Below are 18,238 nucleotides of genomic sequence, written 5' to 3'. Positions count from 1 at the left end.
CCAGGGGAACGCTATATACAGTATCTTAAATGAGACTATTCAAAGACACGTTCTTTACTTTTCATGCTCATATCTGTATCCTTTTGAAGGCAATGAAACACACCAGTCAGCTAAGAAGGCAAGACAAAGCAGCTGCCTAGAGAGACCCATAGATATGTTCATAAGTATTAGCCTGTATTTTGACATTAAAAATCATAAAACTGTATGATTAAAGTGGCCTGTTAACTGAGTGGTATCAATCTATGCTGCATAACAACAACACTGCTGGTACAGCTGGCAGACAGCGGCCTTTGTTGCAGGACATTTAAGCAGCTGTCTCCATTTCCTGCCTGAATCTTCATTTGTGAACCGTCAAATGAAGAACAGAACAGCCAAAAAAACATCTTTTAAAAACCACACACTGATCTTAAATTACCAGTTAGAGAATTAAGCATGCTGACATCATGTCTAATGTTTTCTTCATGCACACTGTAACTGTTTTGTTATTGTCAAGTATTCAAGTCTTATCCTGTTGCGTCCACTTCCTCAGAGTTAAGCTCTGGATTTGTTGTTTTGCAAAAAATACTTAAGCACCGCAGCTATTTGGGTTTTATCCGGGTCAATCAAAACCACTCGCTGACTTGGATACACGTACTTATGAAGGAATGTACTATTGCTCGGTGTTATGAGCACGACTGTGGAAACTGTCTGCTTGCACCATGTGTTGGTGGCAGACTCCCTTCTAGAAATCCTCCCATGAAATATGTTTGTGTTGCACCTGTTCTGATATCAAGACTCTTTAATCAGTCTGAACAGATCAACCTGCTGCAGCTCAGTGTATTTACTCTTAACTATTGTAAAGGTTAAAGGTGTATGTAGTGTATGTATGTATGTGTTTATGTTTATGTATGTGGCTACACTACATCTTTCATTACATTTCAGGCAGAACATTTGACTGATTAGTCAAGTACATGAGCCTAACAGCTCTGCTTACTTTTTATATTATTGTTTTTCACTCAACATGTCTATTGTCTTTTCAATATTAAATCAGCTGTGATAAGAGCAAATGTAGATGAACTTTGGCTTTTAGATATTTCCATTTAAAGCAATTCCAATAAAAGTCATCCAAAATTAAAACTGGTTGAAAAAAATGTATCTTTCCACTAAAAGCTTTTTTTTTTAATACCTCCACCAAGATTACATCTTCAAGGGTCTTGCCATTAAATGTGAGTGTAACACGGTGCACTCTGTTGTATAGAAGCAGGGGAACTTGAATGGAGCGTTTACTGATACTTTTAGTGCTTGTAATATTAAAAATGTAAGTTTTCTATCTTTTATTGTATCACTAACGGTCTGAAGTGTTCTTGCACTGATGCTAACCTGCACTGGGAGATAAGGTTGTTCAGATGTTCAATACCAAGTGTCTTTTAAACAATACCATCCCTGTTATTTTAATGATTGATAGAAATGAAAGGTATTGAAGCTTTAAATACTTAAGATCTTCAGACATTTTTTAACTAAAAAGTGCCACGATCAAAAGAGAGAGAGGACTGTCTAAATGTACAAATTCTTTAGAAATGTTTGGGTACAGAAACCCTGCCTTTGTATTTGTGCACTTTAGACAGCGTGCAGAAGTTCGCCTGCATTTTTTGGTTATAAAAAAACAACTACTGATCCAGTATTGGGTGGTTTGGACTCATTTTCATTCAGTGATATTGAAACAAGTATTTCTACTAGTATCGTGTCAAAGTTTAAAAATCCTGACAACCCTCACTGGGAGTTACTCCATGTTTAGTTCCACATCAATCCCAGTGATCGACACCACCAGCTCTCCACTGGGAGCCAGTAAACACATTAGGAAACAGAAACTGGTGCTCTGCCACTTTCACAATCCTGTAATGTTTGTTTGTTCTCTGCAGGACGTCTTTCCTCCTGCTGTGGTCCAGACTGCAGCTGTGACAAGCGGCCGACTCTCATGATGCCAGCTCATTTAGAATTTGGATGCGTCTCCTTGTTTGGCAACAGGGAGGAGATGATGTCAGTCACTGTGATGGTACTCAACCGTGGGAACACAAATTATGCTGGGAGGCAAACTGACACATTAAACTGTGTGTGTACCAGGCGTACAGTAAAAACACAACTAGCTGGCTGCAAAACCTGCATGACAACTAACGGATTTCTTTCTCCTGACGATGACCTTAATATGACTGAGACGCCAAACATGATCATTCTTACAGTGACCTTCAACTGGGATTAAATCCACATATGCTCACCCTCTTTTCCCCCCAGAGTTGTATATTTTTGAATTGATTCGTGAACATAAGGTGATACAAAAGAATACACATATTAGCATGAAAAGTAAAGCTTCACTTTTTCAATATCTTCAAACGTGGAAAACTTGCCAGATGCTCACTGAATGGATTTTATAATCTGCTTTCATGGTCCAGTGAGTCTTTTGTGGCGGGTTTTTTGTTGCATACACAGCCCACAAAAAGTAATTTTCACATTCAGAAATCCTCTTATTTTCAGTTACTTTAATTCTTTATGTGTCATAAATGATGTACGCAGTAAAGTAGAAAACGTGTCTCAGCTTTGAGCTCATGATTCATTCAGATGTCCGTCGCCTCCCACAGCTCCACGCTACAGCATTAAAGAGTAAACAAAAACACAGACACAGACGCTTTCTTTCAAAAATACTTTAATTAAATACTTTAACTAGCTTTTATAAATTAAGAAGGGAAAAAAAGTCAATGTTCATCTCTGGCTAAAAAGGGAACGTCCTCAGGAGGCCATCTGTTACGAGGGGGGTCTTTGGGTGTGAGTCCCACCGGGACAGCTGAACCAAATCCCAGGGCACCAGCTGGGAGAATTAAGCCCAGAATAAATAATGGGGGAGACGGGGCACCTTTGGCTGAGGACTAAACAATGTCCTGACAGGAACACAAATGGATTCTCGCTGCTAATGGCCTCAACTTTCCCTCCACTGACAACGTTGAGTCTTCTAACAAATAACGTCCTGAGAGGAGCTGTCGATCTGCCTCAATCTTTAAACGGTCTCTTCAGTCGGAAGCCTGCGCCACGACTTCATTTCCCTTGAAGAAAACACAAACAAAAACATAAGTCCACATTTTCACTTATATCCTCCTTGTCACAGCGTTTTAACAAATAATTTAAAAAAAAAACTCAGAACTTACACATTCCCACCAGGAACGATCCTCTCTTGGTGCTGCTTTGTCAAACTGAACTTTTTGAAGAATGCCGGCAGTTTCATGAGTTTTGTTCTGGACGACCTGGAGGAAACACTGAGAGACAAAAAGGCTCTTCGTCAGTCAGTCTGAATTTTTACTCTTAAACAACATGTGGCTCTGTAGAGCTGAGGCGCTAATGAGAAGCTTTGTGGACATACACTGGTTAACGTCTACGTGTGAATGGGGAGGTATGGCTGGAATTTGTTTGGACACAGCTCTTCAAATTCTACACTTCACAAGAGAGAAATCTAATTTTCTTTGGTTTTTAACCTTTTGTGTAGAGTTTGTTTCAAATACCAGAAATGTGTTTGATACGAGCTAATGTGCAACTTTGTCAGTGCTGCACATATCTGATAGCCTTCCTTTATAAACGAGACCTCACAAAAATGTATCCTAGTCTACATAGCAATAGATCTTATGGCTGCCAGTAATAACTTCTTTTTCAGAGCAGCAAAGCCCCTGCTATGAACAATAATATAGCAAATAAACAACAGTTGTTTATAAGCGCCAAGTGTACAATTGGTCAAAGGTAGCAAAATGTCTCCAATCAGTGTTTCATACTTCACATTTTAGGCTGTATTATATCTCTCTGTATTATATCTGAAAGTTAAAAACCATTAAATTGTGAAAATAAAGCTTTTTTTCCAGTAAAGAAATCCACAAGAAAAACTACAGCTAACGTTAGCGTGTTCATGGATCAGGAATCCTTCAGTGTACTTACTCGTACAATGATTCATTGCAATCATGTCATATGTATTATTGTAGTATATCGTTCAGCTTAAAAGAAACTAACAATAATGTGTATCATTTTATCGCTCTAGTAACAAAAGGGATACTCTGTGTCAGCCACTACTCGTGTCTTTGCACCAGAATTTGTTTGACCAGAGGAAAAAGGTTTTTGGATCATGTCTTGCTCCCTTTTTTGGTCCCAAAGCCCCTCACATCATACACTAAATATGTCTTCATTGAAAATGAAATCACAGAAAAGGTCACAAAGTTTCAAGGAAATAGTTATTTAACTTCCCCAGATCATTAGAACATGTTTGTTTTGAACACGGTTAAACTCACCATTCTGCTTGTAATGAAGGTTGCTCTTTAGTCTCAGTCCTCTCCTCCTCAGCTTCCTCTTTCACTCCATCTTCCTCCTCGTCTTCCCGGGCCTCCTCCTCCTGCTCCTCTTCTGGTATCTGGTCCCACAGCCGGCTGTTGACCCACAGAGCTTCCTGCAGGCTGAGGCCGTGTCCTATGCAGGTCACCCTGCGACACAGAGGGCAGGGCACGGTGAGCATCCCGCTCCTGGTCCGCGACATCGTCTCCAGACACGGCTCGCAAAACGTGTGCCTGCAGTGGAGAACCCGAGGGATCCTGTCCATCCGGGTGTAAGGAGACAAGCAGACGCTGCAGTCGCCATCCTCACACAGAACCATGGTCGGGCCAAAGTAGTGGACAACAAAATGATATCTAAGAACTGCAAGAATCAAAGTCTGGATCCTGTCAGTCCCCCAAAAACAGCCTCTGTAGCTAGCAAAGGTGATGGTTGATGCAGCAGGACACCGTTTGCCTCTCTCTGTTAAATAAATAAAAAAGATGTTTTCATGTGAGCTGGATGCAACGTTAAAAAACTTTTCACATCATTCATATTTGAATGTTAAATACATGAACTGTCTTTATTATTTAAACGTAAATTACTTATTTACCTTACAGCTATATTTTTTTTGTTATTTCTATGGGCCTAATGGGAAACAGTTCAAATACACACACAAGTAGAGTAAAGACTTTCATAACACTCAGAGCTGAAAAACACTGACATGTAAAACCATAACAGAACCTACTATCCACAACAAAACATTGTATTTAAAAAATAATAAATAAAGTGTGATTGTAATAAAATTAAATCTGTTGTTAAAGTCTACTTACAGTTAAAGTGGGGACAGGTTAAAAAACGATAGTCCCAGAATTCAGAGCTCCTTCAGATGTTTTTTTAGGAGTGTTGTTGTTGCAGTGTACAGGACGAGCTGCATGCAGTGAATGGAGAGGAAGAGCCCGGCTCGTCTGCCTCCTGTTAGGAGTGTCTGGTGTATTTGTGGGGGCGGGACAGGAGCGTCTCTCTCTCTCTTCTCACGACCCGGACTCTCACGACGCAACAGCTGGGGAAGCAGCGCTCTTTGTTCGGTGTGGGAGGGAGGTAGGGAGGGCAGGTGGAGAAATGGGTGTGGGAGGTTGATGGGGACTTTATTGATAAAACGGTGATAACTAAAGTAATGAGTTGCCGAAGCTGCCAAAATGCAAAACGAACACGATGTCATGAGGAAGCAATACCGATGAAATCAAAGTATAGGCTAAATGATGTGAAAGAAAAACGCAGAAAAGGAGGGCTCGTCCGGGATTTGAACCCGGGACCTCTCGCACCCAAAGCGAGAATCATACCCCTAGACCAACGAGCCATACTACTGCAGGAATAAAGTTGTGTTTAAAAAGATGATGAGATGATGGTTTACTAACGAATTTAATATTTTTTAAAATAATAACCTATATGCTCTGCGCAACACAGAAACTATTGACACGAATGTAAAGTTTGTATGAGCGGCTTCACGTTTTCAATGACTGTAGCTACCTACCTGCCTGATAATCCCGACAGTCAGGTACAGCAAGGAGGACATACTCTCTAGAAACATCATGATTCAGTCTACCTTTTCGGGCCAGCTGCAAAATGCTGCTAAATGTTAAAGCTTGGAAGCGACTGACATGCCGCAATACGCGCGTGTGTTGTTGTGTTTCAAATTAATGGTAACGATGTGTGAACTGCTGGCATGTAGCAGTTTAAAGATAGCATATAGATACCGTTGAGTGTTCAATCGGTGTCCAAAATTTGGGCTCGTCCGGGATTTGAACCCGGGACCTCTCGCACCCGAAGCGAGAATCATACCCCTAGACCAACGAGCCACGTGTTCACGACAGGCGGTACACAGAGTTTTAATCGATAGCACCCACTTTCTTAGTCGACTTATTCCAAGTCTTCGTAGTTCAAATTGTTATTCTGTGGTTTCTGTGGTTATGTTTAAATGCCATACAGTCTTTATAATCGTTAATAACAATAACTGGTGCATTCGGTGCCAAGCATCATTTAGTTTGATGGTTATATTTAAAACTATACACTGTAGCGTTTAGTCATTTTTAGAACTAGACATTTGATTGATATTATTCGACTTCATTACAAAAACTTTAATTTTATGCCATACCTGGGTGGATGTAGGACTTCATCTGACTCAACCTGGGCGTGCAGCGTGCTGACGTCACCATCGGAGGTGGAGTTACCGCCTTACATCAGGAAGCACATTGCTGCCCTGTTGTCTTAAGTTTTGTTGAAGTTTACCTAAAGATGTAATATTACGTTTTTTGAGGCTCTGAAACTAGCTGACGTTGTCTTACAACACGTTTACGATGTTAGACACGTTAATGAATCTGCAGTCGACACTCCGTATTTTCAATACAAACTAGCATCTTAGTTGGCGCCGCTGCAGCTGAGTTTGGTTGCTGTTGCATAGGTTGCTAAGTTGGACCTTAAAGTGTCTGTTCACTGTGATAAACACTGACAGGATGACTTCATACCCAGTGGAGACTTCTTTGGGATCTCTGCAGAATCCAGATCTGAGGTAACTTTAACTCTGGCTGAAGTCAGTGAACTGGCTACACTACTATGATAAGTATAATTCTTAAGAGGCAGCAAGAGATTACATCTTGAAGATTTGTCTTTAATATTTCACTGCAATGCTTTGTGTCTATGAAATTAATCACATTCAAATATCATATAGTTGACTGCGTAAACAATACTAATGTAAATCCAGTCACTGTATGTCATACGACACTTGTAAACAACATATAGAACTGTCCTAGTTGCTGCTAGATTATTGCATGATTGTTGTTGAGATCACGATTATTCTTAGATTTTTCAACATCTGCATCACATGCATTTATCAAACTCCTGTACAATTCACAATTCAGAAAACTTTGTAATAATATTGCCAAAGCATACTTCATATAAATAAATACAATTATATAAAAACAGTGATGGATAATTGTATATAAATACTAAAATACAATTAGTTATGTGTTTGAGGATATGGTGATGTACTATTGTTTCCTAAATATAACAACAAACACTTTAAAACATTCACCAACATTTACAACATTAACAAGGTACAATAATGGTTTGATCTTGATTTTCTTGTTTTCATGATCATGGGAAGCCAAATCGTAATTAAGATTTAAGCTTGATTTATTTCCAGCCCTAGTATGAATATACATAGACTTTGTGTATAAAAATACAGCTACAGATTTTGCAGGGAAATAGAGTCACAATAACTAGTCCACATTTTAAGTATACAATCAATGCATTATCATTGTTCCTTATGAAGACTTGAAGGTTTATATCATAAATATAAAATGGTGCACTAAGTGGTGCACTGAATTTGATCAGAATGGAGGAATAGAAATGTTTGGTGCTTAAAGTCCCAGACCTCCCCCATACCTGTTGATTAAGCAACAACAATGTGACTTTTTCATGGCATTAACCAACAGGTTGTTCCTGAAGAAGAAAACATATTTTAAATACACTTAGCCAAGCCACGATTGGTTGTGTGTTCTTTTTACGGCTCAAAATCAATCCTACTAATTGATAAGTGATGATATTTGTGTCTGTATTCCAGCTCTGTCCTGTCGTCATGTGAGCCAGAGCTTCAGGAGCTGATGAGACAGATTGACATTATGGTCAATCATCAGAAGAAGGAGTGGGAGGCTGAGATTCAGGCCATGGAGCTCAGGCTGAAGAGTGGAGAAGAGGAGCTGTCAACCTGCAGGAATCTGATTGAACGAAGGGACCTGGAGGTGCAGAAGCAGATCTTTCCTTGTACTGTTTTTGTGATGCAGATTAAACAGTGTGCTTATAAATGATCGCTACACGTCTTAATAGTTGAATCAGGAGTGATCTAATCAAAGGCAATACACGGTTTGGTAACAGAAAGAGAGATGATTAAATGCAAAATGTTGAGACTTATAGATACCACATTTTTTCAAACCATACATTTTCCACTATCCTTTTTATTTTATATTTAACCAGATAATTAACCCATTGCCATCAAGATCTCTTTTATAGGGGTGACCTGGCCAAGAAGGCAGCAGCACACGTCATAATAAACATTACATGACTAACAAACAGTTTACAAACAACAAAGTTAAGTGGAGTTAAGAGCAAATGCCAATTAAAAATATCCAGATTTTTTCAGAAATGAAGAGCAGAAGTTGTGAACACAGATAAGAATTTAAAAAACAGGCACTATCTAAAGGTCTTGTGTCTATAAGTGAAAAGGAGATCTGCCCATTTCAAGTCCCTCTGGAGAAAGTTCCCTGCAGAGGAGGCAGCCAAACTAAGAGCTCTTTTATTTAGCTCAGTGTTGACATGATGAAAACATAATTGAACGATAATATCAAAAAGTGCTGAGGCTTTTAAAAACCACTTAATCTAATACTTTTGCAATGTTTCAGTACTGAAAAGTTGACAATGTATTTGGACAATTTAGATGGTGAGCAGGAGTTAGCTTGCAATTTTTGATGATTGAAAAGTGAAAACAAGACAATGCCCAATATTAGGTGTGTATGATTATATTTTATGTTGGTGAGATATTTATATTGTTTGATTTAGACTAGTACCACATCAAAGTTTATAATTGTGGTATCATGACAACCCTATTTGCAGTAAATCACCATCAGTCTCTGAATATGCTGTTGTGGTTTTTGTTGATGTTTAACCTACATTTTAATAACACCACTAATACCATCACCCTTGATTGTAGATCGACTTGCTCCGTAAGCAGCTGGATGAAGTCCAGGATGGTCGACAGGAGTTAGTGAATAAATACGAGCAGAACCTGCAAAAAGTCCGGGAAGAGGTGAGAAACACGTCACTTCCACAATCGTATTAAATGACTAACTGTTCAGTAGATGAATAGTTATCTGACTGTACAATACAATTTAATCCCAGGGGGGAAATGGTTGTTAGAGGTTTTGCAGAGGAAAGAGTCTCTTCATTTCTTTTTCACCAGTTCAACAACAAGTCAACAACAATTTGAAAGAAATCCCCTTGAAAGTTTGGATTGTCTAAGCATCTTGCATTTCTTTTTGTGTATTTCACAAAAAAGATTCCAAACCTCCTAATATATTTTACATTTGAGAATCATACGTTTTTGTCGTGCAGTTGGATAAGTTAAAGAGAAGTTATCTGAAGCTTCAAAGGAAACAGCTAAAGGAGACCAGCGGGGGCGCAAAAACTAAAGAGAGTGATCGATCAGAGGTGACCCGGCTCAATGAAAAGATGGAGGTAAGGGAGCATTGTTCCTGTTTATAATATAAGTCAGTTTCAAATGGTCCTCTACTGCCATCTGATGGTTACATGAAGTATCGTCACTCTTGTGTGCCTTTCAGGAATATCACCAGCGCTCTGTGGAGTGGCAGCAGCTGAACATCCAGCACCAGAAACAACTCAGAGCTCTGGAGGTCCAAAATAAGAGTCTGACTGATGAGCTCAGCACCTTAAAGGTAAAGTAAAATGAAAAGCTTTGCATGTATTTACAAGTCAGTCGGTTTAACATTAAAGCAAAGATGATGCATTTAATTTTTCACTCGTGTCTTCTGTCGTTGATTTCCAGTCCCAGAGTTCATCGTTGGGAACAGAGAGGGAGCACAGGGAGTGCTGTCTACAGGTGCAGCACCTGCGCACTCAGCTGGAGAGGGCTCAGGACAGCCTGCACTCACAGGAGCTCGAACTGCAACACCTTCGACCCCTCGAGATGCAGCTGGGAGAATACCAGAGGGAGCAGCAGGTTAGAAGAATGGTAGGAATCAGGAATTAAAATCCAAGTGAATTCTGATTCATGATTTTATAATGAAAATCAGTTTATCAGTTTTTAAGGCAATCCGCCTAAAAAAAAAAGTTGCATTTCTTCAGCCTGCCTAAAGACGCTCACTGAATGACTGACCTAACGACTGTTGACTGTATTTTAATATGGACAGTGAACACCTGTGTTTTGTTTTTCTTTTGCATTAAATAACTAATTAAAACAAAACCACTCTGAAAAATTCAAATTTGGAGAAAAAAAATCAGCATGATAATAAATAACTATCATGTCACAATCTGGGTTTGTAAAACCTTTATTTGACGTGTAGTTGAAGTACTTTGAAGAGTGGACAAACTTAAACCAAAGCAGTGGCCCAAAATGTGCACATTTTGCAATGACAGTAGGAAACCACCCTCAGGGGACCCCATCTGAAAGCACCCTCTCTTGTTGCCCTGCTAAGCGTTGCATGTATTATTGATGTGAAAACCAAAGTTTGACAATGAAAGTCAACAAAGAAACATGAAAAGAAATTAGCCATTAGCTGTTGGCTGGCAGACATAATGGTTATGAATGCTGGTTACAATTCTACAATTCACTTAGCAGACGCTTTTATCCAAAGCGACGTACATCAGAGAGTAAGTACAACACAAGCAAGGATCTAGAAAAAAGGGAACAATGTCAGTAAGAGCAAACGATCAGCTTTGAGTCTGATTGGACACACAGGTGCTGACAGGAAGTGACCAGAGGCAAAGCACAACATTGAGGGCAGTTCTTGAGAGCTCTAATCAGTATAGAAACCATCTTATAAGTCGTCGTTATCAAACAAAAAACCATCGTCATTACCATCATCATCATCATCAATAATATGGAGACCATCATCATTAAGTTTGTAGGTATTCATGAAAGAGCTGGGTCTTTAGCTTTTTCTTGAAGGTGCAGAGGGACTCTACAGATCCAATGGAGTTTGGAAGTTCATTCCACCACCGGGGGGCGACAGAGGAGAAGAGTCTAGTCAGAAACTTAGGACCCTGTTGTAAAGGTTGGATCAGACACCTTTAGTTGGTTAGAGGGTCCCCCAATTGATTTTAGCCTAGGGCCCCAACAGACTCTTGAATCGCCACTGGCTTTGCTCTTGGGTGGCCGTTACTCCGTCCATCTTAATACACAGTCTATGGTAACTACTGGTGTTCTGGCTGTAGGTCACTCTGCAAATCCCTCCAACTCTTTAGGTCATAAACTCAGAACTGTTACAGGTGCTTTGTTTGACTCATGCATGTATGCACCAACATCAACTACAACACCTTTCAAACGATATTTACAACATTGACCTTGTTTAACTATACATTTCTGATAAGTATCATTGTATATGCTGAGTATTGTCTGCTTTTGCAAAGGTGCATTCGGAGGAAAGGGAGGAACTCCATGCCACGCTGGACTCTCAGGACACATGTATGAGAGGCGTCGGTCTGGAGCGTCTGAGTGCTCGTGATGAAAACGCCAGTTTGAATCAACTTCTGCAGGCTAAAGATCATGTCATCCGGTTGGTGGATTCATATTTAAATCATTTGTTTTTCAGCCATCATGTTTGATGTAGTACAGTAACGGTACACAAGGGGGCACTCTACACTCATAATGTAGGATGCTTTATTGACTAGCTGCAAAATAATGAGCATGTTTTTATTGAAGTCATTTTAAGTCTTTTTTTCTCAGCTCTCTGGAGGACTGCCTGGCCGCTCAGGGCTGCTCTGGAGTGGAAACCCTCCGACAGGATCTGGAGAAGACTCTGACCAAACTTCACTGCACCCAAACATGTGAGGTTCACCTGAAGGCGGAGGTGGTGTGTCTCAGAGAGAGGTGAACACTGAATCATTAAACACCCATGTTACAGTTATTTTTGGACATAGAGGCTTGACATCTATAACTCTGTATGTGTTTAGTTTATAATATCAAATGGGATGTTTTTGTGGTTTTTCAGGGTAGAGAGGCTGAGCCTTCAGAGAGCTGACCAATCAAAGATGGAGGAACTGAGAAACACAAAAGTAGAATATGATTCAACTGTTGCTGAAATGAAAAGGGTCAGAAAGCTTCTCTTGTAGTTGGAGCTCTGATATTTTTTGCTCACATTTTGTATTCGTACAAAGCATTCCCAATAACAACCTCTCCTCTTTATTCACTCTGCAGCTCAGAGAAGAGCTAAAAAGAGCCAAGCAAACTCACAGCGGGGAGGTGGAGGGGATGAGGAAGGAGGTGTCCAGGCTGACCTCCGAGCTGCACCAACATGAGATCACCATCAGCACACTGAACAGCTCTTCATCCAGCATCAAGCAGCAGCTTCATGAAGAGGCGGAGCAGAAGGCAGCTGAGCTCAAAGTAAGCAGGTGTAGTCCTAGGACATGATTTCTTTGATGAAAATCTATGAAGATATTAGCTGGCTTATTTTGTTGAGGTTTTAGTGGCAGATACAGATATCGATATTAAGAAGAGAAAAAATCAATACCGATATTTAAGCCGATATCTTTCTTCGATCTGTAGAGATATATAGATATAGATATAAACATTTTTTGTGTTGATTGCTCAAATGCAGTTATCAAAGACGTATAATGAAGACAAGATGGTCACTCAACTGGAAAGTAACTGTGCATGTATGTGCATCAACTCTGGAGAGTGATGATACTTGTTGTAATCCATATAGCACACTCCACTGTCCACTTATATACATATATATATAATATTTATATATTATATCTGCAGTAATATTAACCAACACCAATATTATAGACCGGGAGATTAATCGGTCGGGCTCTAATCCAGACTTTTAAAGACTAAATTCTTTCATCTAGTTAAAAAAATGAACTTAGAAAATATGCATAGATCTAAAAAGGGATGGTGGTGTAAATGGAAATAGTTAAAAAGTAGTCACCTTAAAGGCCTTCTAGCTTGTACTTAGTGAAACTCTGACTTTAGATGGATTACCATGAAACAGTGTTCGGATACTTGAATCCTTATGACTTTGAATGATTTCTTAGCCTTCCTTTAGCGCCACCAACAGGTCAGAGTTTGGTCTAATCCTGTTAAATATCTCACCTTCATCCTCTGTGAATGGACTGGAATAAGTCACACTCAGGTCTCTACTCAGTTACTTTGGTTTTTGGTCGGAAATCTGCGAATCATTCTCACCATCATTCTCAGCTGTCATGTGTTTGTAGTTCTAATAGCCAATCTAAGTATGCTAACACACTCGGGTAGGAACATTGTCCCTGCAATACCTGCAGCTTGTGCCGTCCGAGGGTTTCTTAGTGATGAAGTGATTAATCCCACATTTTAGATCTTTCCAAACAAAAGTCAAGTACAGCTGAAGGCCAACCAGAGCTCTGCTTGTTTTTAGATTGTTGTATTCTACATGTCTCATTTATACTGTTTTTCTAGAATGTATGTCCTGTTATACAATGCATTATGGGATATGTATTTTATTACATCAGTATTATGAAGTTTATGTTACTGAAAGTTTAGGGCCAAACTGGAGACAAGAGTTGGAAATGAACAATAGCTATTAAATCTCATCAGTTTGATGCTCTGTACTGAAACTAAGTTAAACTGGATGGTCTCTATTTAAAAAAATACTAAATTATATTGTATTCATTTTGGCCAGTTATACAGACACCTGTTGATTAACACGACACACTAACTGAACTGTGGTCTGAAAGGGGACACAGGTATCCCCAAAAGATTATTTTAAAGTTCAGACAACATCACATTTCTGAAATCATCTCTGTATTCTCTTTCTATTAACTCCCTTTTCCTTAAAGGTTTGAGGGTAATCCTGTTGGAGCCATGCATCAGTGAAGTGGTTGAGTAGAATAAGTCACACTTTTCTCTTTCACAGATGACTCAAGCCCAGTTGGAGACTTTACAATCTGAGAACCAGCATCTGAAGGGGCAGCTTCAGAGACTGGAGTCTCAATCAGCAAAGGTGTTATCTGCTTTGACATTCTTTTTTTTAAGTTATTAAAATTCAACAGACCACTTTTCTAAACTTTTTTCTTCATATTTTGCCTTCAATGCCTTTCCTAACTCTGACTCATGCCTCTCACTCTGCTCTCCTCAGAGGGGGGATCCTTCGCTTGCGTCCCTGAGGGAGAGCTATGTGTCCTCTCTGAGCAGCCTGGAACAAGAGAATCAGCAGCTGAGGCAGAAGCTTGCTGAGAAGCACACCCGTCATGAGGTTTCCAAACGGAAGGAACAAGGCCACGCCATGACTGACCAACCGCAGCCTGCTCAGGACAGGTACACACCCAGCATACACACAGACATGCGTCTTCTACATAACCAAAGAGTGATGTAACCTCTTGTTTGTGTTTGTAGCAATGCAGATGCCAGACATCACAAACACAGGAAGGAGAACACGACTCGATCCGAAGTGGAGATCCAGATGCTCTTCAAGCAGCTGAACACTGTGTCCCCTTCCAACAGAGAGCACGTCTGCAGCCAGGATCAAGACAGCAGGCCTCATTCCTCAGCATCCTCCTCTTCCTCCACCTCCAGCAACATCAGACTCTGCAGGAGATACTCAGCGTCCGCTTCAAATGAGTCCGCTGCTGAGGGGCAAAGCTGCAGCTCTGAGGACTCTCTTACTTCAGAGTCAAAAGGAAAAGTCTCCCCCTCTTGCATGGTGAGCCTTACCACAAGAGATCCATGATCCAGTTACAGTCGACATGTGTGCGCAGTTCATTTTGTGCTATTCTCTTTTTAGCAAGTATTCCTCCAAGGGTTGTCACATAACTTCAGTATGATTCTAGTAAAAATGAAACAATATGGTTACCTGTTTTGATACCACAGCAACAAAACTAGAAGTCCTAGGCACCCATGATTGGAAACTTTCTTGTTTGGGAACTTTCTTGTTTCCAAAAATCCAAAAATTGCAAGCAAACTCCTACAAACTGTCTAAATTGCACTAATACGATGGAAACGTTAAGGCAATTTACAAAGGATTCATTCCTCTCCTAAGCACTTATCAAAAAGAAGATGCAGTGTTTTTTTTTAATGCCTTTAATGATACTATCATCCATTATTATGACGGAAGAATGTATGGATTTAAAACATGTGGAGGCAAAAAAGTATTGAATTCTTGAATGTTTTGATAACTTTAATTCCAACAGTTTCCTTATCCTTCCTCTTAGGAGTCTATGTCAGCGTCCCCTGCAGAAGCCATGGTGTCTCGTTTCGTGGAGGAAGAGGACTTGCGATGCAATGAGCTGATCCTGAAATTGGACACCCACATCCAGGGTATGACGGAGAGAAACATAAGGACAGTTTCCAAGTACCTGCCAGGTGACTCAGAGCCTGAGGCTGCACAGACTTCAGTACAGACGGGTTAGTGGTCCAGTATGGGGGAATAAATATGAAAAAAAGTGCTTTCAACAGCATCGCCAAAAGGCTGCGGTCTTGTACTTAATGGTGCATTCACTTCTCAGAAATTAAGAGACTTTTTAAAGAGATATTTTTACAGAGTCGACATTTATGAACAGCATGGGAGCACAGAGCGTTGTGGTTACGCAAGTGTTTTATGAGTACTGTTTTTAAAAAAAAACGGCTATAATTCAAAATGTCAGTGAGTTTGAAGGCGAGGAGTGAGAGACGACAGAATTATGAAACCCACTCTGTCCTCACAGCGAAGGCAAGGAGGTACGAGGTCCAACATATTGTTTTGATCCTGTGTCTTACTCTGCTTATCATGGGCTTATTTATCCGTATGGGTCACAACATGTTTTCACAGGAGATACATTTCTGTTGCATCACTAAACTAATCTGAGAGATTAGGTGCTGACAGGCTGAGTGATTTAACACTTTGCATCACCTCATGACATCACTGAGAAGCAGCAATGTATCAGTGGTCAGTATTTGTAAAATCATGGCAGGTACAATGAGCTTAGAACACATTGAGAAATGATTTATCCTCTGGAAGTGATGGTCAATATTTGAGAACATCCATCACAGTCTGTTGGTTTTTGGATCGATCCACTCTCTGCCAAGATTTACTCGTCTGTTTGCTTGTAAAATTGACAGTACAGTAATTAAGAAATATTATAAATAAACTTTACAAAAGTCTTTTACTGGGGCGCCGATGGCCTAGCGGTTAGGTAACGCCCCATGCACGGAGGCTATAGTCCTTCAAGTGGGCAGCCTGGGTTCAAGTCTGACCTGTGGCTTATATCCTTCATGTCATTGACAAATCTCTCTCCCAGTTTCACTCTTTACTATCTTATTAAATAAAGGCCAAAAATAAATCTAAAAAAAGGCTCTCAGTTTCTAACAACATCTTCATATGTATTGTTTTGTAAATCCAGTCATCTATAACCCAAAGATGTTCACAATAAAAGACAAAAAAGCTAGAAATCCTCACAGTTGAAAGCTGGAATCATAAAAAGATAAGTTTGAATAAATTGAATTCTAGTTATACTTCCTTTTCTGTTGTTGCGGTAGATTTAGCATTTTTTTTCCAACTTGGCGCAGCTGAAAAATATGTTCCTTCAGTGTCTAGCATCCTTATTTGACATAGCTGTCATCCTTGAAGAAGTACAGGTTTTTCAACTCTGATTCCTCGCCTCAGGCCTTTGTTTTCATTTCAAACTAGCAACAAAATGACACTTCCAACTTCTGAAACATATTCCAGAAGATTTTATGTCAGAGAGCACATTTTATAGTGTTGTGGATGACTTTTGTAGTTAGTTGAATTGATTTGGATTAAAACATACCATAAAAGAAACTCAGCAGAGCATGCAGTGCATCCTGGTACATTGGCGATTCCTGCATGGCTCTGCAAACAAGAGAACTGAGCTTTCTCCGTTAGCATAGCACACACTGAGGTATGTTATTGGTTAATGTGACTTCATTCGACATAAATCATTAAAGTCCAGTTGAATTAAAGTTTCTGCCCGTTTCAAGAATTAATGCACGAGTTAGTTCCCATAGGCTGCCTCGTGCAACAATGTGTGTGTATTCCCCCTCTTGCACTCTGTCATGTTTGTGTGACTTCACACAAATTACTTTTTGGTCTCTGAATTCCACCGAGTTACTTTCTGGAATTCGGACGTCAAGAAGACATCTTTTGCATATTTTCTTCCTGTAAATTCCTTTTTTTTTTCATTGCTTGGAACGCATCATTGCATTGGCATTTGGCATCGAGAGAAAAGTATGTAGCTGAGAGCCAGAAAGGTGTCCGTCCTCCCTGCAGGTCTGTCATAACTGAGAAAATACCACATATGTACATGTCAGTGCAGACAGCAGGGAGGGAGAAGAGGCAGCTTATACTGCAGCTCTCCTCATTTCCCCTGTGACTGCTCTCCCCTCAGCACCACCAACACCACCCACCCTGCAGAGGCCCTCCGGCGAGTCAAGTGCAGGAATGTGAGCACCATGCCAATGCTGTCATGAACCTTCCCCTGCGGCCTGCCTTGTCCTCATCATTAGAAAGCTGATGGAATGTTAATAACAACCATCTGGGGAAACAATGAAAGGCCAGGGGGGAATAGTTATATTTTACTGCTCTCATAATGAAGCACACACTGAACCAATGGAAATAAAGTGGAGGAAAATCTTATAAAAAATGTGTTTCGCTGTCATACTTTTACAACAACAACACAGAGGTTCTGCTCAGCTGTCTCTGGTATTTGGTAGCCTGTGTTACTAGCAGGCTGTAAACACCAACAAACAGCACTGAGGAATTTGGCAAGCGAGGCATTCCTCTGGCTCTCTGTGGAGGGAGGTGAGACGTTTTTTTTTTATTTTTTATGTGTGCAGATTCTTCTGAAGGGGCCTCGTAAAAGGGTGGAGGACTGAGGTGGATCCAGGTCCAGGGAGAGTTCATGCTGCTCTATCTACGTAATGCATCACAGGAAAGGCTTGGTTACAAGATAATGAAGTAAATTCATAATCTGTTAGTGAAAATTTCCCGCATTAGGACAAATGTTGTGAATGCAGTTAGTAATGCAATGCAAAGACATTGCTTATTCTACAGAAGGGATCTCAGGGTTTCTTATAGTTTGTTATCATCCATTTTTTTGCTTCCAATAATTGTTTCCAAAAGTGCATTCCAGTTCTGTACAACAACTTCCAAAGCATTGA

The 18,238-nt window shown here is 40.1% G+C and overlaps 2 protein-coding genes and 2 non-coding genes across 4 annotated transcripts; 1 reads left to right on the top strand and 3 right to left on the bottom strand.

Moving 5' to 3' along the window:
- Positions 1 to 2,661: 2,661 nt before the first annotated feature.
- im:7152348 (uncharacterized protein LOC559250 homolog) lies at positions 2,662 to 5,346 on the bottom strand. The gene is made up of 4 exons (XM_061030536.1): positions 5,145 to 5,346; positions 4,296 to 4,794; positions 3,174 to 3,281; positions 2,662 to 3,071 (listed from the first exon to the last, which is right to left on the bottom strand). The coding sequence occupies exons 2-4, from the start codon at positions 4,652 to 4,654 to the stop codon at positions 3,026 to 3,028; spliced, it is 513 nt and encodes a 170-aa protein (XP_060886519.1). The 5' UTR covers positions 4,655 to 4,794; positions 5,145 to 5,346; the 3' UTR covers positions 2,662 to 3,025.
- Positions 5,347 to 5,599: 253 nt separating this feature from the next.
- Positions 5,600 to 5,671, bottom strand: trnap-ugg (transfer RNA proline (anticodon UGG)). Its single transcript has one exon. It is a non-coding gene; the product is annotated as a tRNA-Pro (tRNA).
- A 427-nt stretch (positions 5,672 to 6,098) lies between these two features.
- Positions 6,099 to 6,170, bottom strand: trnap-cgg (transfer RNA proline (anticodon CGG)). The gene has a single exon. It is a non-coding gene; the product is annotated as a tRNA-Pro (tRNA).
- A 350-nt stretch (positions 6,171 to 6,520) lies between these two features.
- Positions 6,521 to 17,721, top strand: cep63 (centrosomal protein 63). Its single transcript, XM_061030535.1, has 15 exons — positions 6,521 to 6,880; positions 7,934 to 8,111; positions 9,077 to 9,172; positions 9,478 to 9,600; positions 9,705 to 9,818; positions 9,929 to 10,114; positions 11,512 to 11,657; positions 11,828 to 11,971; positions 12,093 to 12,192; positions 12,299 to 12,487; positions 14,001 to 14,087; positions 14,223 to 14,401; positions 14,480 to 14,786; positions 15,295 to 15,487; positions 17,467 to 17,721. The coding sequence occupies exons 1-15, from the start codon at positions 6,825 to 6,827 to the stop codon at positions 17,523 to 17,525; spliced, it is 2,157 nt and encodes a 718-aa protein (XP_060886518.1). The 5' UTR covers positions 6,521 to 6,824; the 3' UTR covers positions 17,526 to 17,721.
- Positions 17,722 to 18,238: the final 517 nt, after the last annotated feature.

The sequence above is a fragment of the Labrus mixtus genome, chromosome 3, assembly GCF_963584025.1.
Source record: "Labrus mixtus chromosome 3, fLabMix1.1, whole genome shotgun sequence".
Classification (NCBI taxonomy): domain Eukaryota; kingdom Metazoa; phylum Chordata; class Actinopteri; order Labriformes; family Labridae; genus Labrus; species Labrus mixtus.
The sequence above is the reverse complement of the archived record's forward strand: the minus strand, read 5'-3'. Positions and strand labels throughout refer to the sequence as shown.